This window comes from Somniosus microcephalus, chromosome 10, assembly GCF_052327205.1.
Source record: "Somniosus microcephalus isolate GS21.2 chromosome 10, FLI_Smic_1.0, whole genome shotgun sequence".
NCBI classification, from domain to species: domain Eukaryota; kingdom Metazoa; phylum Chordata; class Chondrichthyes; order Squaliformes; family Somniosidae; genus Somniosus; species Somniosus microcephalus.
In genome coordinates, this window is record NC_140996.1 from 2,016,700 (window position 1) to 2,038,047 (window position 21,348).

Here is a 21,348-nt window from a genome sequence, read left to right on the forward strand (position 1 = left end):
TGCAGGTGCAGCAAGCAGTTAGGAAGGCAAATGGTATGTTGGCCTTCATTGCAAGAGGATTTGAGTACAGGAGCAAGGATGTCTTACTACAGTTGTACAGGGCCTTGGTGAGACCACACCTGGAGTACTGTGTGCAGTTTTGGTCTCCTTACCTAAGGAAGGATATACTTGCCATAGAGGGAGTGCAGCGAAGGTTTACCAGACTGATTCCTGGGATGGCAGGACTGTCATATGAGGACAGATTGGGTCGACTAGGCCTGTATTCACTAGAGTTTAGAAGAATGAGAGGGGATCTCATTGAAACATATAAAATTCTGACAGGGCTAGACAGACTGGATAGAGAGAGGCTGTTTCCCCTGGCTGGAGGGGGGGGGGGGGTCTAGAACGAGGGGTCACAGTCTCAGGATATGGAGTAGGACATTTAGGACTGAGATGAGGAGAAATTTCTTCACTCAGAGGGTGGTGAACCTGTGGAATTCTCTACCACAGAAGGCTGTGGAGGTCAAGTCACTGAATATATTTAAGAAGGAGATAGATAGATTTCTAGACACAAAAGGCATCAAGGGGTATGGGGAGAGAGCGGGAATATGGTATTGAGATAGAGGATCAGCCATGATCATATTGAATGGCGGAGCAGGCTCAAAGGGCCGAATGGCCTACTCCTGCTCCTATTTTTCCATGTTTCTATTATTAGTGAATGAAACCGAAAAATCACACAATTTAAACTGGGTTTAACGAATATCCTATCTGAGCAAGATTACAACAGATCACAAGGATGTGAATAATGGAGTGATACTCGGGGACAGACACATCACCTATAAGAATGGCAAGCACCAAGCATCATTCATACTGGTGCCAAAAGATAGAGAGCAACTTTAGGTCAGATTATGAAAAGCATGACTTGTTAAAGAGGGCACTGATTGTGAAGACTCAGTGACCCGGCTATAGAACCTGGCCCTGGTATACAAGGATCTATTTCAAGGAATAGTTTATAATAAAAACAGAAAATGCTGGAAATACTCAGGTGGTCAGACAGCATCTGTGGAGAGAGAAACAGAGTTAACCTTTCAGGTCGATGACCCTTCGTCAGAACTGGAAAAAGTTGGAGATGAAACAGGTTTTTAAGCAAGTGTAGGGGCAGGGAAAGGGGGGAGGGGAGGAAAGATCAAAAGGGAAGGTCTGTGATAGGATGGAAGGCCGGAGAGATTAAAAGACAAAAGGGATGATGGTGCAAGGCAAAAGGAGAAGGTAATGGGACAAGTTAAGAAACAAAAGATGACTCTAGATGAAGTGTAAATGGCAATGGCAGAATGATCCGACAGCTGCCATGTGAGAGAGAGAGAGAGAGAAAAAAAAAAATGAAATAAAAGATAGGGGCCGAGGTTCTGGTCTGAAATTGTTGAACTTGATGTTGAGTCCAGAAGCTGTAAAGTGCCTAATCGAAAGACGAGGTGCTGTTCCTCGAGCTTACGTTGAGCTTCATTGGAACAGTGCAAGAGGCCAAGGACAGAGAGGTCAGAGTGGGAGTGGAGCGGAGAATTAAAGTGACAGGCGACCGGAAGCTCGGGGTCACCCTTACGGATTGAATGGAGGTGTTCCACAAAGCGGTCACCCAATCTGCGTTTGGTCTCCCCAATGTAGAGGAGACCGCATCGTTTGCTGGGAGACATCAGACCGGCTTGATAAACCGGATACTCCAATAATGTTTCCAGGAAAATTAAAAATGTAGCTTGGTAGAAAGAAGGAATTAGAGGTTACCAAGAAAGTAGCTGCCCATTCCAAATCACTGAAAAACAAAGGGTCAATCCTTCAAATCTGCCAAGCTGAAATTGAGACTGAAGATTCCCACATCCCAGGGCTATCAGAAGGTCACCAAGAGAGACTGATGGCAACTCAGCTGGGGCCTGAACCAGACTTCTCAAGGCTGTGGACAACAAGTAGACCAAGTGATCTATTATGGGGCTTGCAAACAGAGTAATGACTTAGCAAGAGCTTTGGACGGCAACTGGGGTCATGGTCGCCATATCCTGTCATGACTGAAGGAGCAGCACCTAATGTGGTGGTGTCCTCCATCAGGCTAAGGGACATCCTGCAGTCATAGTTTCTGGCATGAGAGAAAGAACCTTCTGGATTTGTTTTATTCATTCTCAGGATATGGACGACACCTGGTGAGGCTGCATTCATTGTCCATCCCTAATTTCCCTAAGTAACTGAGTGGCTTGCTCAGACACATGAAGGGACATTAAGGGTCAACCACAGAGTGTGGGACTGGAGTCACGTGTAGGCCAGGCCAGGTAAAGACAGCAGGTTCCCTTCCCTGAAGGATGGTAGTGAACTAGTTGTGTTTTTACAACAATCAGGCAGTTTTCACGGTCATTTTATCTGGTACTAGCCCACAAATTACCAGATTTATTGAATTCAATTTCACAACTAGCTAGAGTTTAAATTCTGAATCTGTGGTTGCCAGTTCAGTGCTGTAACAAGGTTATCAGACCATGATTGGCTAATTACCAATAGCGCTGTCCCTTCAGTGGGATTAGTAAAAATGAAGGTCTATATAAAGGTCTTCTTCAAAGTTGTAGAAAGTTTTAAGAAGGTTGTTAGAAGGTTTCTGGAGAGGACAAATGGCTAAATGATGGTGTAAAGCAACATCTGAAGCAATTTTCCACAAAGCAGAGAGAGAGTGAAGTGTTAAGAGTTAAAGTTGGCAAGTATTAAGGGTTTAAAATCAAACAGAAGTAAAACTTGTAAAAATGTATCACGGTTATCAGTTAAGAGCCCGAGTCTGAGCTGGAACAGTAAAGTAACACCAAGAGATTACATCAGACAAGGCCACTAGAGTGAGAAGGAGAAAACAATAGGAAAAAAGGAAGCAATGACCAAGGAGAATGATGAGCCAGAGGAGAAGTCGAGGATCCCAGAGGAAGGCAAATCTGCCTAAGACAGCAGCCAACCTAGTAAAGAAGAGGTTGTATGTGTTCTGTTCACACATCAGAGAAATCACCGAACACTAGAATCTTGTCCGTGGCATGTTGAATTCAAACTGTAAACTTAACTGCTCTACTGTAACCATTGGACTATAACCTGGTATTGTGTGACTTCTTACATTTGTCCACCCCAGTCCAACTCCGGCATCTCCACACCATGGCTACTGTAACCATGTACATTGCCATAGGTCTGTAAACTGATCGTGATACACCCAAGTTATGTCTGTGCCTATGATAATTAATAATATGTAAATTAATCATTGATGACCAAATAGTTATTGTTATCCTCAGTCTTTAACTTTGTGACAATATTAGTTGTGTTGAGTCTATGAGGAGTGTTGTATTATGTTCTGGTTATGGCAGGGTTGGTCTGCGTAAGGATTAACATAATTTGGCCTGGGTTATGTGGGATGGTCCAAAGGAGAGCTAACTTAGGCATCTTCTAAACCTTGGATGTAAATAGTAGATTCCAATCCAATTTTAATTTGCGTACATTAGAAAAGGGAAAAGATATGTCCAACACTGTAGGACTAATATTGATTACCTATTGATACCTTGGATACAATATTTGTTACATATTTTACGAAAGTTAGCTTCCATCGATCTTACAAACTAAAGGAGCCATCGGAATATTGATTGATAACAAAAAGATTAAATCGCAAATTGCTTACTCTCTGGAACTTAAGGCTATAAAAAGGGAATCTCACAGAATTCATGAAATTACAGCAGTTTGATCAGCAAACTATTTTAGCATGTTCGACGTCTCCTCAAGTTGCAAATTATTCAGATTCCATACTTTCTGTGGGCGGTACAAATTCTTACGAGCTTCTCTTTGCCATTACTTCAGCTCAAACCAGAGACTGTAGAGTTAAAAGTTGAAGTGCTAGAACAAGATGATGACCAAAGGAAAATAACAACGACTACAGACAATGACTTGCCACAATGGCTTCCCCAGAGGAAGAGTCAAGTATCCCTGAGACATCAGCACACGGACATAGTCAACACACCAGTGGATAACGGGGGTGCAGAAAACCAATGACAGAGCCTGATCACCCCTCCCCATCTCCCTTTCTCTCCCAATCACACCCAGTCATCCATCTATTCCCCCCTCCCCCCCCCCCCCCACCATTTCCCCCTCCCTCTCCCAATCTCCGGCCCTCCTTGGGTGGCCCAGCAGGTGTCTGGGGCTCGCTGGCTGTATGTGAACGAGGCTCGAGGCCCAATATGGGGTGGGCCTTGGAACTACCTGTTCCAGTGGCACAGATTGTGCCCAGTTCCTGCTGCCAGGCCTATATGTTTATATTAAATTGATGAATGAATGGAAAAACAAGAACATTACCTTTGAAGACACAATCCTGTTATCAGGATATTTTTGCAGAATGTAAGCGTCTGTGCCAGGAGGGGGTTCACGATGTCCAATGTAAATGGTCCGACTGTCCACCCAGTTCTCTTCTCCAACACACTAAACAGAAAGACAGACAATTATTGTGCAACACCCTACACACACTCATTTTCTGACTACATTAGGAATTGCTGGAAACAAATTACTGTACTCAACTAAGAGTCTTTTAAAGTTACAAAGTATTGATTGGAGAGAGTTTTAAAGTTAGCTACTTTAAAAGCAATTTAAAGCTTTCATGCTTATCAATCACATGACACTTCATTCTGAAATCTGAAGAGATTTTATAGATCAGATATACCACAAAAAGCAGATTTAGCTTTACACTGATGGGAAATGTATTAATAAGAACATAAGAATTAGGAGCAGGAGTAGGCCATACAGCCCTTCGAGCCTGCTCCGCCAGTTAATAAGATCATGGCTGATCTTCGACCTCAACTCCACTTTCCTGCCCGATCCCCATATCCCTCGATTCCCCTAGTATCCAAAAATCTATCGATCTCAGCCTTGAATATACTCAACGTCTGAGAATCCACAGCCCTCTGGGGTAGAGAATTACAAAGATTCACCACCCTCTGAGTGAAGACATTCCTCCTCATCTCAGTCCTAAATGGCCGACCCCTTATTCTGAGACTATGCCCCCTAGTTCTAGACTCTCCAGCCAGGGGAAACAACCTCTCAGCATTTACCCTGTCAATCCCCCACAGAATCTTATATGTTTCAATGAGATCACCTCTCATTCTTCTAAACTCAAGAGTATTGGCCCATTCTACAGAATCTCTCCTCATAGGACAACCCTCTCATCCCAGGAATCAATCTAGTGAACCTTCGTTGCATCACCTCTAAGGCAAGTATATCCTCAGATAAGGAGACCAAAACTGTGCACAGTACTCCAGGTGTGGTCTCACCAAAACCCTGTACAATTGTAGCAAGACTTCCTTACTCTTGTAATCCAACCCACTTGCAATAAACGCCAACATGCCATTGCCTTCCTAATTGCTTGCTGTACCTGCATGCAAACTCTCTGTGATTCGTGTACGAGGACACCTAAATCTCTCTGAACATCAACGTTTAATAGTTTTGCACCATTTAAAAAATATTCTGTTTTTCATATTCTTCTTACCAAAGTGAATAACCACACATTTCCCCACATTATACTCCATCTGCCACCTTATTGCTCACTCACTCAACCTGTCTATATCCCTTTGCAGGCTCTTTGTGTTTTCCTCACAGCTTACCTTCCCACCTAGCTTTATATCATCAGCAAAACTTGGATAGATTACACTTGGTCACTTCAGCTAAGTCATCAATATAGATCGTAAATAGCCGAGGCCCACGCACTGATCCTTGTGGCACCCCACTAGTTGCAGCCTGCCAACCTGAAAATGACCTGTTTATTCCTACTCTCTGTTTTCTGTCCATTAACAAATCCTCCATCCATGCTATTATATTACCCCAACCCCATGAGTCCTTATCTTGCACAACAACCTTTTACGGGGCACCTTATCGAATGCCTTTTGGAAATCCAAATATACTCCATCCACTGGTTCCCCTTTATCTACCTTGCTAGTTACATCCTCAAAGAACTCAAATAAATTTGTTAAACACAATTTCCCATTCATAAAACCATGTTGACTCTGCTTAATCATATTATGATTTTCTAAGTGCCCTGTTACCACTTTCTTAATAATGTATTCCAGCATTTTCCCCAATGACTGAGGTTAGGCTAACTGGCCCATAATTTCCTGTTTTCTCTCTCCCTCCTTTCTTGAATAGTGGGGTTACATTTGCAAACTTCCAAACTGCTGAGACTGTTCCAGAATCTAGGGATTTTTGGAGGATCACAACCAATGCATCCACTATCACTGCAGCCACCTCTTTTAGAACCCTAGGATGTAGGCCATCAGGTCCAGGGGATGTCATCTTTTATTCCCATTAGTTTCTCAAGTATTTTTTCTCTACTGATATTAATTACTTTAAGTTCCTCACTCTCATTAGCCCCTTGGTTCCCCACCATTTTTGGTATGCTTTTTGTGTCTTCTACTGTGAAGACAGATACAAAATATTTGTTTAAATTTCTGCCATTTCCTTATTCCGCATAATAATTTCACCTGTCTCAGCCTCTAAGGGACCAATGCTTAATTTTGCTACTCTCTTCCTTTTTACATACTTGTAGAAGCTCTTACAATATGTTTTTATATTTCTTGCTAGTTTACTCTCATATTCTATTTTCTCCCTTTTAATCAATGTTTTAGTCATCCTTTGCTGGTTTCTAATACTCTCCCAATCCTCAGGCTTACTACTATTCTTCACAACATTATAAACCTCTTCAACTCAATTATAACTCAAATGCAAAGTTTCCCCAGATTCACTTTAGGGAGGAATTTACAAATGCAAGGTGCTGCAACTGCACCCTGTTGCAAAGCAAACTGCCTGGGGACTTTAAAAGGTTTAAATGATACTGTTACAACTTTCAGGTCTGCAATAGATATTCTCTTGCGTTCAGTGTCTGTGATTACTCCTGTAGGCAGACATGAAAACATAAGAAATAGGAGCAAGAGTAGGCCATTCAGCCCCTCGAGCCTGCTCCACCACACAGCCCCTCGAGCCTACTCCACCACACGGCCCCTCGAGCCTGCTCCACCACACGGCCCCTCGAGCCTGCTCCGCCACACGGCCCCTCGAGCTGCTCCGCCACACGGCCCCTCGAGCCCGCTCCGCCACACGGCCCCTCGAGCCTGCTCCGCCATTCAATAAGATCATGGCTGATCTGACATTGGCCTTAACTCCACTTTCCCGCCCGCTCCCCATAACCCTTGACTCCCCTGTAGCTCAAAAATCTGTCTATCTCCGCCTAAAATATATTCAATGACTCCGCCTCCACAGCTCTCTGGGGTAGAGAATTCCAAAGGTTCACGACCCTCGGAGAAGAAATTCCTCCTCATTCCAGCTTTAAATGGGCGACCCCTTATCCTGAAACTATGGCCCCTAGTTCTAGATTCCCCCACGAGGGGAAACATCCCCTTAGCATCTACCCTGTCAAGCCCCCGCAGAATCTTATATGTTTCAATAAGATCACCTCTCATTCTTCTAAACTCCAATGAGTATCGGCCCAACCTGCTCAACCTTTCTTCATAAGACAACCCCTTCATCTCCGGAATCAACCTCGTGAACCTTCTCTGAACTGCCTCCAATGCAAGTATATCCCTCCTTTAATATGGAGACCAAAACTGTACACAGTTCTCCAGGTGTGGTCTCACCAATGCCCTGTACAGTTGTAGCAAGACTTCCCTACTTTTATACTCCATTCCCTTTGCAATAAAGACCAACATTTAATTTGCCTTCCTAATTACTTGCTGTACCTGCATGCTAACTTTTTGTGTTTCATGTACGAGGACCCCCCAGATCCCTCTGTACCACAGCATTTGTAATCTCTCCCCATTTAAATAATAATTTGCTTTTTTATTCTTCCTACCAAAGTAGATAACCTCACATTTTCCCACATTATACTCCATCTGCCAAATTTTTGCCCACTCACTTAACCTGTCTATATCCCTTTGCAACTTCTTTGTGTCCTCCTCACAACTTGCTTTCCCACCTATCTTTGTATCATCAGCAAATTTGGCAACAGTACACTCGGTCCCTTCATCCAATCATTAATATAGATTGTAAATAGTTGAGGCCCCAGCACTGATTCCTGCGGCACCCCACTCGTTACAGTTTGCCAACCTGAAAATGACCCATTTATCCCGACTCTCTGTTTTCTGTTAGCCAATCTTCTATCCATGCTATTTTATTACCCCCAACCCCGTGAGCTCTTATCTTGTGCAGTAACCTTTTATGTGGCACCTTATCGAATGCCTTCTGGAAATCCAAAAACACCACATCTACTGGTTCCCCATTATCCACCCTGCTCATTACATCCTCAAAGAACTCTAGTAAATTTGTCAAACATGATTTCCCTTTCGTAAAACTATGCTGACTGCTTGATTGTATTATGTTCTTATGCTCCACCCCAAAACACATTGGCCCCAAAATTCCTGGGCCATTGGCCAAGGAATAAAACAGGAGACAGATGCTGGCTCTGCCAGGGTTCTACCACATTTGGATCAGACCTCTAAATTATGGTCTGGATAGATCATTTGTCCAAACCCCTACATCAAGTGGTGTGTTGGGGAGTCCTAACCTTGCACTAGAGGAAGGTAATCAATCCCAGAGAGGACCCATCACCTCCCCAAGTCAGGGTACCTCCAGTGGGAACTGAAGAGTTTCGGCCCATTTAAGCCTCCAGTGGACTCCAGATTAGCTCGAGCTGCATCTTTACCGGCACCAGCAGCAGCCACAGGACGGGGGCCTCGACTTGGTGCAAGGGTGGGCACGGGATCCATTCTGCCGCACTTACACGTCAGAAATAGCACCTTGAATAAGAAGCCTCCGCCTCCTGGAGCAGGTGCCATGTCGGTCTTACTTTACTCAGTATATGAAGCCAATCCACATTATTGAGGCGATGCTCTCTGGAACATGTTCATCGTCCCCACCCACTCCATTGTCTCAAACTAACACTGAGTGCAGATTTCAATCAACTACTTTGTCTGGTACTCCAGCTAAAGTTCCTAATCTAAACCCCAGATAAAATGTGTTGCTGGCAGTTAATATTTGTTGCCTGAATTTAATCGCTGTAGCAACACAATATAAATTATAAATGAATCTCAGTCCCTTCCAGTCCAAAATCTGCAAAAGTCTCAAAATGTGAGTTACCTTTTAAAGGATTTCTTGTTGCTTTTTGAATGTTAGCAAAGAGCTGACCTTGAACTTACAGCAACTTTAAACATGAACAGTTTACATTTGAACTGTGAACCTGCCTTTCCTCTTTACAGATGCCAATTGTCCTGCTCTGCATTTCAGCATTTTCTACACTTAATTAAATGTAACCGATATGTACACAGACTACATTTCCCAGGCCAATGATGCAATGCGAGCAGGAGAGCTTCCAAGCACTACTTCACATCAAACAGATACCAGAATAAAATCAGTGTCTGTCTTATAAGCAGCATCCTTACAAAATCGCAATTATTTCAGAAATGTCTCATTATAGAAAAGACCTGCAGCACTTCATACACTCTCGTTTTCCACTGCCCCTCAGTGCAATCACTTCCCGTCACTGAAACTATAAAAAGAATAATGGAAAGAAGAATGTGCAAGGATGGAGCAAGCTCCAGAGATTTCAGTTATCATTAATCTAGTTAGAATTTATTTAATCACTTTGCTCTCATCCTCAGTGTGTCAGTGAGTGCAGGAGTCTGATGAAGCTCGACTACACGCCAATACCAGTTACTGCAGACAAGAAATTCTCAGGCTGTTCCAGTTCACGGAGTTACTGTTTGGCCAGGAGGACATTTAACCTTAGAGCGATATACTGAGCTGTCATTAAGTAACAATTATGACATTGTCACCAGAACAGTGACTGCACTCGAAAATAAATTAATTAGCTATAAATGCTTTGGGATGTTTCATGACCTTAGCAAAGGACATCAGCTCCATGCACGAAGTTACAGAGTGACCTTTAGTCGGGAGATATTATCCACTCTGCAGGTGTAACCGTTTGGAATTTCAATAAATATACAGGGAATCTGCAAACTGAAGAATTCCAGTACATGCTGGTAAAATAGTGAATAGACAGAACTCCAGCCCAGCACACAGCACAGGGCCCCGGCATACGGCACCGGCACACGGCCCCGGTACAAAGCACTGGCACAGGACCCTGGCACAGGGCTCGGGGCCCCGGCACACAGCACAGGTACACACAACGCCCTGGTGTAGCCGAGGGTACGGTAGCATAATGGTTATGTTACTGGACTGGTATTCCAGAGGCCTGGACTAATGATCCGGAGACACAAGTTCAAATCCCACAATTGCAGTTGGGGAATTTAAATTCAGTTAGAATCATAGAAATTTACAGCACAGAAGGAGGCCATTCAGCCCATTGTATCTGTGCTGGCCAAGAGAGAGCTATTGAACCTAATCCCACATTCCAGTTCTTGGTCCGTAGCCTTGCAGGTTACGGCACTTCAAGTGCACATCCAAGAACTTTCTAAATATTTCTGCCTCTACCACCCTTTCAGGCAGTGTGTTCCAGACCCCCACCACCCGCTGGGTGAAAAAATTCTCCACTAATCCTTCTACCAATTACTTTAAATCCATGCCCCTGGTTATTGACCTCTCTCCAAAGAGAAATAGGTGCCTTCTATCCACTCTATCTAGGCTCCTCATAATTTTATACACCTCAATTAAGTCTCCCTTCAGCCTCCTCTGTTCCAAAGAGTAAAACCCCAGCCTCTCCAATCTTTCCTCATAGCTAAAATTCTCCAGTCCTGGCAAAATCCTTGTAAATCTCCTCTGTACCCTCTCTAGTGCAATCACATCTTTCCTGTAATGTGGTGACCAGAACTGTACACAGTATTCTAGCTGCGGCCTAACTAGTGTTTTATATAACCTCCCTGCTCTTATATTCTATACTGTTTTGGTCTCTAATAGGCCCTAATCTTTCCTTAGTTATCCTCTTGCTCTTTATGTATTTAATAAAACATCTTTGGGTTTCCCCTGATTTTACTTGCCAATATTTTTTCATGCACTCTCTTTGCTTTCCTAATTTCCTTTTAAATTTCACTCCTGCAGTTTCTACATTCCTCTCGGCTTTCTGAAGTATTGAGCTCTTGGTATCTGGTTAATGAGATAAATTTGGAATAAAAAGCTAGCATCAGTGACCATGTAATTACCGGATTGTCGTAAAAACCCAACTGGTTCACTAATGTCCTTTAGGGAAGGAAATCTGCCGTCCTTACCCGGTCTGGGCCTATATGTGACTCCAGACCCACAGCGATGTGGTTGATTCTTAACTGCCCTCTGAAATGGCCTAGCAAGCCACTCAGTTGTATCAAACCGCTACGACAAAGTGTTGTGTATTTTGAATGTGTATTAGAATTGTTCCACATAGGATACCGTAGTGGTGATTTGCAATGCACAATGGGAAATGTAGTGCATTGAGTGAAGAAGCACATTGTGAATAAAATGGCCGTTAACTAAACTCTCCACCCCGGAGTCCTTCTTAATAATTGTTATACAGGTAGACTACCTTTTATCCGAACTTCCGAAAACCGAAACCCTCTAAAAACCGAAGGTTTTTTCGTTCAGCGTAAGTCGTGCGCACGACATGACCAGAGTGGCGCATGACTTACGCTGAGCAGAGGGTCAGTGTAAGTCGTGCACACGACCCCGACCCCCACCCCCGCCGACGACCCTCTGCGAACCCCCGCTGACCCCGACCCCCGCCGACCCCCCCGCCGACCCCGACTCCCGCCGATCCCGCCCGCCAACCCCGACCCCCGCCGACCCCCCGCCCCCGATCCCCCGCCAACCCCCCCGCGGACCCCCGCCGACCCACCACCGACAAATTTCCCAGTCTTATAAAATACCTTCCGAAATCCGAAATTTTCCGAAAACCAAAACACGGCTGGTCCCGAGGTTTTCGGATAAAGGATAGTCTACCTGTATAGGTAAGGGTATAAAACCCCTTGAGACACAACAAAACTGGCGACGAGGACGACGGACCTGCGCATCACTTTGCACTGGAATCGGCGATGTTTAAAGTAAGAAGTTCCTGTCTTTTCTTAAAGGCGCGCCCGCAGTTTTGTGCTGATGCAATCGCCTCGTAAAGGTGGCGGTTCGTGTGTTACACAAATAAGAAGGGGGAGAGTAACGATACAGTGAAACGAAGTGGAGGAAAACGACAGTAAAAATAAAAAAAAGTGGAGGAAAAGGACTGTAAAGAAAAAAAAAATAACAAAATGGCTATGCTAACCGGAACGTTTGGACCATTTGATGAAACGGCGGAGCAATGGAGTGCTTATACAGAGCGTTTCGGATTTTTCGTGACTGCAAATGGCATTAAAGATGACGTGAAAGTGGCGACGTTCCTCAGTGTGATCGGAGCAAAAACATTTGGCTTGTTACGGAGTTTGATGCACCTGGATAAGCCCGGCGCTAAGACATATGATCAGATTGTGGAAGTTTTGGAAACACATTTCGCACCCAAGCCACTGCTGATTGCCGAGAGGTTCAGGTTTCACAAACGAAACCAAGGGGAGGGTGAGTCCATAGCTGAATATGTTGCAGTGCTAAAGAAGCTAACTGAGCATTGTGAGTTTGGTGAAACTCTAAATGACACTGTCCATGATAGGTTTGTGTGTAGATTAAGATGTGAAGCAACACAGAATCGCTTGCTCACGACTGACAAACTGACGCTTAAATCAGCAGTGGAGCTCACTGTGTCTATGGAGTTAGCAGCTAAAGATGCACAGCTGTTGGGGGCTGCAACAAGAGTGCACAGGGTAGCAGCTACACCGGATAAGCATGCAAGGGGCGCCAGAGAGTGTTACAGATGTGGAAGGTCAGGTCATCAGCCATCTGACTGCTGGTGTAAAGACCTGACCTGTCGGAAATGTGAAAAGAAAGGACACATTGAACGTGTGCGTAAAGGGCAAAGCAAACAATCCTACACAGAGACACACAAAAACAAACAAGGAAACACATCCAACTGGCGTTCTAAAAAGAAAAACCTACACATGGTGAAACAAGAACAGGAAGACAGTGACACAGACTCTGATGGGGAGCTGAATCTCCATGTGTTAACGGTGAATGGAGGCTCATCAGGCTATGGAGTCACTCCACTACTAGAGGGAATACCGGTCAAAATGGAGCTGGATATGGGGGCCGCTGTCTCCTTGATTTCAGAGAAGCTATTCAAAGAAAAACTGAACCACCTATCACTGACGCCGGCCAAGCTCATCTTAAAGACCTACACTGGGGAAACAGTCCCAATGCTGGGTAAGACGAAGGTCAAGGTGGAGCTTAATGGACAAACCGTGATGCTGCCAGTTTATGTGGTCAAGGGTGACTATCCATCCCTGATGGGCAGGCCATGGTTGGAGAAAATTCATCTGGATTGGAAAAAAGTGAATGCGGTGTCAGTCGAAGCGGCGGGGCTAGCGGCAGTGTTGACAAAGCATGCGGCTGTCTTTGACGGAGGATTGGGGAGTATGAAGGGGATTACGGTCAAACTCAAGGTGAAGCCCGACAGCCAGCCACGATTCCTGAAGGCCAGGAACGTTCCCTACGCCCTCAGACCAAAGGTGGAGGCTGACCTGGAGCATCTGGTCAAGATAGGGGTCCTGGTGCCGGTTTCGCACAGTGAGTGGGCCACGCCCGTGGTACCAGTGATGAAGAGGGATGGTGCGGTTCGCTTATGTGGAGATTTCAAAGTAACAGTGAATCCTGTGCTCTCAGCTGAACAGTACCCCCTCCACATCATTGAAGATCTTTTCGCGGGTCTAGCAGGTGGTCAGAAGTTTAGCAAGATTGATCTATGCCAAGCCTACTTGCAGATGCATGTAGAAGAGGACTCACAGAAGTACCTCACCATCACCACCCACAAGGGCCTCTACAGGTACTGCCGCCTACCCTGTGGTATAACGTCAGCACCAGCATTGTTTCAGCGGGCTATGGACCAGATCTTAAGCGGCATTCCAGGGGTACAATGTTATCTCGACGATATCCTCGTCACAAGAAAGGACGACAACGAGCATCTGCAGAACCTGACGAAGACACTGGGAAGACTTGAAGAATATGGCTTACGCATTCGCAAGGACAAATGCGAATTTTTCAAGCTATCAGTGGAGTACCTAAGGCCATGTCATCGACGCGGACGGCCTACACACAGCACCGTCGAAAGTGAAAGCCATTGCCGACGCTCCTGCACCTACAAATGTTGGTCAGCTGCGGTCATTCTTAGGTCTCCTGAACTATTATGGAAAGTTTATTCAACAGCTGGCATCACTGTTGAAGCCATTACATGAGTTGCTGTGTCAGGGCAAGGCCTGGGCGTGGATGAAGGAGTGCGAAGCTGCATTCAAGAAAGCCAAAGCAGCTTTGACTGACCCCAGAGTGTTGACGCACTTTGACCTGTCATTGCAGATTCAGCTGGCCTGTGACGTGTTGCCTTATGGCGTCAGCGCGGTCGTGTCCCACATCTTTCCCTCAAGCGAAGAGAAGCCGATTGCATTCGCGTCAAGGTCCTTGAGCAAGGCAGAGGTGAAATACCTGCAGATCGAAAAAGAGGCTTTGAGCATCATCTTTGGAATCAAAAAGTTCCATCACTACTTGTTCGGAAGGAAATTCACCTTGCTGACGGATCATCATCCTCTGACATCGCTCTTTGGTCCACACACAGGAATACCCTCCCTGGCAGCGTGCAGGATGCAGCGCTGGGCGCTGATGTTAAGCGCTCACAATTACAACATCAAATACCGGAGGTCAGCAGCACATGGCAATGCGGACGGATTGTCAAGACTTCCACTGCCTGTGCCCTCTGAAGGCTGTGAGCAGAAGATTTTCTACTTTGACATGGTGAGCAATGCCCCTGTCACGGCCCGGCAGGTCAAGAAAGAGACCAGAGTGGACCCTACGCTATCCAAGGTGCTGGATCGGGTGATGCGAGGAGATGGATCACGGGTGTCAGACGCACCACCTGAGCTCCTACCTTACCTGTCAAGAGGGAAAGAGTTGTCTGTCACGTCAGGATGCCTCCTTTGGGGCATGCGAGTGATCATACCACCAAAGCTGTGGAAACATGTCCTCAACGAGCTGCACTCAGGACATTGTGGAATTGTCCGGATGATAGAGCTGGCACGAAGCTACTTCTGGTGGCCCGGTCTGGATCATGAAATTAAAGTTGAAGCGAAATCATGCCCATCATGCGAGACAACCAGGGATACGCCAAGAGCAGCGCCACTGCATCCATGGGAATGGCCGGCGACACCGTGGCAACAGATCCATCTGGACTTCGCGGGACCAGTGGAAGGAGCGATGTTCCTGGTCGCGGTGGACTCCCATTCCAAATGGCCGGAGGTTGCAGTAATGTCCACTACCACTACGGAGAAAACCATCGAGACTCAGAGAGATGTTTGGGCAATTTGGTCTGCCGGAGCAGATCGTAACCGACAATGGAACACAGTTCACATCCCAGGAGATGGAGGAGTTCCTCAAGTGCAATGGAATCTAGCACACGTTCTCCGCGCCTTATCATCCATCCACGAATGGATTGGCGGAGAGATTTGTCAGAATGTTGAAACGCGCGTTGAAAGCGGCAAGAAGTGATGCTCCTCTAAAGCAGTGCCTGAATGCTTTCTTGCTGAAATACCGAAACACGCCTCATGCTATGACTGGAGCATCTCCTGCTTACCTACTCATGGGAAGGCAGCTACGGACACGCCTTGACCTGCTCAGGCCAACGTCCACAGAAGCAGTGGTGCACGCCAATCAGCAGGATCAAGTCAGCAGATGAGCTCAGAGGTCCGAAGAACGACACTTTGTGGTGGGGGGCAAAGTCCTCGTGCGTAACTACACCACCCCGGAGCAGTGGGTCCCAGCTACGGTCATTCAAAAGACAGGCCCCGTTTCATACAGAGTCCGCACCGGAGACGACCGAACATGGAGACGGCATGTAGACCAGTTACTGCCAAGACAGTCGCCACAGGTAACCCAAGAAACAGAGGATCAAGGATAAGCTGGGGGCTCCAGCAGGGACTGGTCGTCTGACCCTGAGACGGTGGCACCATCCACTCTTGTGCCATCGAGGGAGGAAGCCACGCCTGCAGGGTCACGGGAGAGCCAACCAGAGCCTGCTCCTGAGATTGGCGTTACCCCCAAAGAGAAAGGCAGCCTCCAGAGCGCCTCATTTACAGTTAGTGCTAATCTGTGTGCATGGGGCAGAATAATCCCCAGGGTTAGCGGAATGTAGAGGCAGTCTACCCTCTCTTCCAAAGTTATAGTCATTTTCAGTTATTCTGTTTTGTGGACATTCTATTTTAAGGGGGAGGAAATATGTTGTGTATTTTGAATGTGTATTAGAATTGTCCCACATGGGATACCGTAGTGGTGATTTGCAATGCACTATGGGAAATGTAGTGCATTGAGTGAAGAAGCACATTGGAAATAAAATGGCCGTTAACCAAACGCTCCACGCCGGAGTCCTTCTTAATAATTGTTATATAGGTAAGGGTATAAAACCCCTTGAGACACAACACAAAGTATAAGAATAAAACCGGACAGACCACCCGACATTGACCTAGGCATTGGATTCGGACACGACAAAGGCACACCCAGCGCAGTCGACCCTGCAAAGTCCTCCTCACTAACATTTGGAGACCTGTGCAAAAACAACCACCAGTCGGGGACGGACGGACGGGCGCGCGCACGCGCACACACACGATAGGAGGAGGAGTAGGAAGAGGAGTAGGCCATTCGACCCCTCAAGCCTGCTCCGCCATTCAATGAGATCATGGCTGATCATCCAAATTCAGTACCCTGTCCCTGCCTTCTCCCCATATCCCTTGATCCCTTTAGCCTTAAGAAATATATCTAACTCCTTCTTGAATATATTTAATGAATTGGCCTCAACTGCCTTGTGGGATAGCGAATTCCACAGGTTCACCACTCTCTGGGTGAAGAAATTCCTCCTCATCTCAGTCCTAAATGGCTTAACCCTTATCCTTAGACTGTGACCCCTGGTTCTGGACTCCCCCGCCATCGGGAACATCCTTCCTGCAGCCAGTCTGTCTAGTCCTGTTAGAATTTTAAAAGTTTCAATGAGATCCCCTCTCATTCTTCTAAACTCTAGCAAATATAAGCCTAATCGAACCAATCTCTCCTCATACATCATTCCTGCCATCCCAGGTATCAGTCTGGTGAATCTTCGCTGCACTGTCTCCATGGCAAGAACATCCTTCCTCAGATAAGATGACTGAAACTGCACACAATACTCAGGGTGTGGTCTCACCAAGGCCCTGTACAACTGCAGCAAGACATCCTTGCTCCTGTACTCGAATCCTCTCGCTATGAAGGCCAACATACCATTTGCCTTCTTAACCGCCTGCTGCACCTGCATGCTTACCTTCAGCGACTGGTGCACAAGGACACCCAGGTCTCGTTGCACTTCCCCTTTTCCCAATCTATTGCCATTCAGATATTAATCTGTATTCCTCTTTTTACCACCGAAGTGGATAACCTCGCATTTATCCACATTATACTGCATTTGCCATGCATCTGCCCAATCACCCAACCTGTCCAAATCATACTGGAGTTTCTCGGCATCCTCCTCACAGCACACACGCCCACCCAGCTTTGTGTCGTCTGCAAACTTGGAGATATTACATCTAGTTCCCTCATCTAGATCATTAATATATCTTGTGAATAGCTGGGGTCCTAGCACCGATCCCTGCGGTACCCCCCAATCACTGCCTGCCACTCGGAAATGGAGCCGTTTATTCCAACTCTTTGCTTACTGTCTGCCAACAAGTTCTCTATCCAAGACAGTACCTTACCCCCAATCCAGTGTGCTTTAACTTTGCACGCTAATCTCTTATGCGGGACCTTATCGAAAGCCTTCTGAAAGTTCAAATACACCACATCCACTGGTTCTCCCTTATCTATTCTACCAGTTACATCCTCAAAAAATTCCAGTAGATTAGTCAAGCACGATTTACCTTTTGTAAATCCATGTTGACTTTGTCTGATTCTTTCACTGTTTTCCAAGTGCTCTGCTATTATATATTTTATAATGGACTCCAGCATTTTCCCCACTACCGATGTCAGACTTACTGGTCTATAATTCCCTGTTTTCTCTCTACCACCTTTTTTAAATAGTGGGGTTACATTAGCTATCCTCCAATCCATGGGAACTGTTCCAAAGTGTATAGAATTTTGGAAGATGACCAGCAATGCATCTATTTCTAGGGCCACTTCCTTAAGTACCCTAGGATGTAGATTATCAGCCTTCAATCCCGTCAATTTCCCTAACACCATTTCCCTACAAATGGCACACGCACACAGCGCCCAGGCGCGCGCGCGCACACACACAGCGCCCAGGCACACACACACACACACAGCCCAGGCGCGCACACGGCACGCACACACACACAGCCCAGGCACACACAGCCCTCATACACTATGTTAAATCGCAAGAGTTTAATAACCTTGCTTGTATAACAATTAAGAGAGTACGCAGGAGACAGAGTTCAGTTAACAGCCATCTTTCCAGAGAATCTTCTCCACTTCATGCACTCTATTTCCCATAGTGCATTGCACATCACAACTACGGTAAACTATGTGGGACAATTCAAATACAACATTCAAAATACACATCTCCTCCCCTCTTACATTAGATGTCCCAATAGAACCACAAAATTTAAAAACACAATAATAATTCAAAATTTTTAAAACAAACACAATAAAACACAGATAAAGGATAAGCCTCTGAACTATAAGTTCAAACGTATAGGGTCCGCCGCTCTCTGGTAGGATACCGGCGGTCAACCTGGCTCTCCAGTTCATTGTCTCTCACAGGTGACGTCAACACAGGTGTAGGCGGCTGAGGTGCCTGTATACAGGTCTCCCTTGCTGATGAGATAGGGGCTGAAGCGGCTGCTTCCTCAGAAGGTGAGCCTCTCGGTGTAGAAGGCGGATGACCCACAGCGTCACCCAATGGCAGATAAACTGCTGTTGGTGGTTCAGTGGGTGTTGCTGCACTTCGTAGAAGCTGATCGGTATGTCTCTTCCAGATAATGTCCTCGGGTGTCTGTACAGTGTAGGATACTGGACCAGTCTGTGCAATGACAGTAGCAGGAACCCACTTAGGTCCACCACTGTAGTTCCGTGCCAACACATGTTCACCTGGACTGAAGACTCTGTCTTTGGAGCGTTGTTCACGTCGCTTGACCTGCTTGTCCTGCTGATACTGTACCACGTTTTTCACCTTTGGCGGTTTCAGCAGGTCGAAGTTGGTTCGTAGCTCTCTTTTGAGCAGTAGAGTGGCAGGTGATGCTTTTGTGGTCGCATGTGGTGTGTTCCTGTAACTCAACAGGAAGCTATTCAGGCGCTGATGAAGCGTTCCCTGGCCTTGCGATGCCTTTAGAGAGTGTTTCATGGTCTGAACAAACCTCTCAGCTTGACCATTGGTCGCAGGCTGGTATAGTGCAGCCCTGATATGTTGTATGCCATTCACCTGCAGGAATGTAGCCATTTCTTGTGACACCCACTGTGGACCGTTGTCTGAGACAAGTTGTATCAGAGATCCAAATCGGCTGAACACCTCACCTAACTTCTCGATGGTCTTCTCAGCGGTGGTGGACCTCATTATAACAACCTCTGGCCACTTACTGTGCGCGTCAACAGCCACCAGGAACATTCTCTCCTCGAATGGATCTGCAAAGTCTACATGAATGCGGTGTCATGCTTCCTCCAGAAAGTCCCAGGGGTGAAGAGGTGCAAGCTGTGGCACATTACGAACTCTCTGACATGAGGAACCGGTTTTAGCTTTGTCCTCAATCTGTCCATCCATACCCGGCCACCAGAAGTAGCTCCTCACTATTTCTTTCATATGAACCATTCCGCAGTGTCCGGCGTGTAGTTGCTGTAACACTGGTTTCCATAGCGATGGTGGAATAACCACTCTCCTCCCCCACAGCAAACATCCAGACTGCACCGACTGTTCATTTCTCCTTAAGAGATATGGTTTCAGGTTTGGGTCATCACTGTCAAGCTTGCCCCTGACGATAATGTCCAGCACTGCAGACAACAGTGGGTCATTTCTGGTGTTTCGTCGGACCTGTGTCGAAGTAAAAGGTGCGTTCTCCACCTGCCTAAAATAGCAGATGTCCATGCTACGGGTCATAGGCTTGGTGATAGGCAGCGGCAACCTGGAAAGACCATCGGCGTTGCCGTGCAGGTCAGACTTACGATATCTAATGTCAAATGTGTGTGCAGACAACAGCAGCGCCCACCTTTGCATTCTGCTCGCAGCAAGTAATGGAATCCCTGTATGTGGCCCGAAGATAGTCGTGAGAGGGCGGTGATCTGTTAGTAGGGTGAACTGTCTCCCGTACAAATATTGGTGAAACTTGCGAACGCCAAAAACGATGCTCAGTGCTTCTCGTTCTATTTGGGCATAGTTAGTTTCAGCTCTGTTCAAAGTCCTAGATGCGAATGCTATCGGCTTCTCTTCTCCGTTTGGCACGATATGAGAAACGACCGCTCCCACACCATATGACGATGCATCGCAAGCTAATTGTATTGGTAATGAAGGGTTAAAATGCGTCAAAGCCTCTGACTTCAGGAGCATGTCTTTTGCTGTCATGAATGCCTCCTGACACTTGTTAGTCCATTCCCACTTCTTGTCTTTACATAGCAACCAATGCAACGGCCTCAGCATCGAGGCTAGGTTCGGCATGAACCGTCCATAGTAGTTCAGTAACCCTAAAAAAGAACGCAACTGGCTGATATTTTCAGGTGCTGGGGCAGCCATGATTGCTTTGGTCTTGGACGGTGCCTTATGAAGGCCTGTGGCATCGATCACATGACCGAGGTACTCAACTGATGCCTGAAAAAAAAATTGCATTTATCCCTGCGAACTCTGAGTCCGTAATCCCTCAGTCTCTGTAGCGTTGCGTCCAAGTTACGCAGATGGTCTTGGTCATCACACCCAGTAACTAAGATATCATCTAAGTAGCACTGGACTCCAGGCAATCCACTAAGGATCTGGTCCATAGCACATTGGAAAAGCGCTGGAGCTGATGTAATTCCGAAAGGAAGTTGACGATACCTAAATAGGCCCTTGTGCGTCACAATAGTCAGCATTTCTCGTGACTGTTCATCCACATGCATTTGCAGGTAGGCTTGACAGAGGTCGATTGTGCTAAACTTCTGGCCCCCAGCAAGTCCCGCAAACAAATCATCAATATGGGGAAGCGGATATTGCTCCACTGACAATACAGGGTTAACAGTTACTTTAAAATCTCCACATATCCTAACTCCACCCCCTTTCTTGAGCACTGGTACGATGGGCATTGCCCA

At 46.2% G+C, this 21,348-nt stretch overlaps 1 protein-coding gene across 1 annotated transcript in view; it reads right to left on the reverse strand.

Moving 5' to 3' along the window:
• The window catches only part of atp11a (ATPase phospholipid transporting 11A), a 302,919-nt gene that overhangs the window by 228,030 nt on the left and 53,541 nt on the right, over nucleotides 1-21,348 (reverse strand). Inside the window, exon 2 of the mRNA XM_085999881.1 lies at nucleotides 4,327-4,449. Coding sequence (XP_085856007.1) covers nucleotides 4,327-4,449 — 123 coding nt within the window. The remainder of the gene's footprint in view (nucleotides 1-4,326; nucleotides 4,450-21,348) is intronic.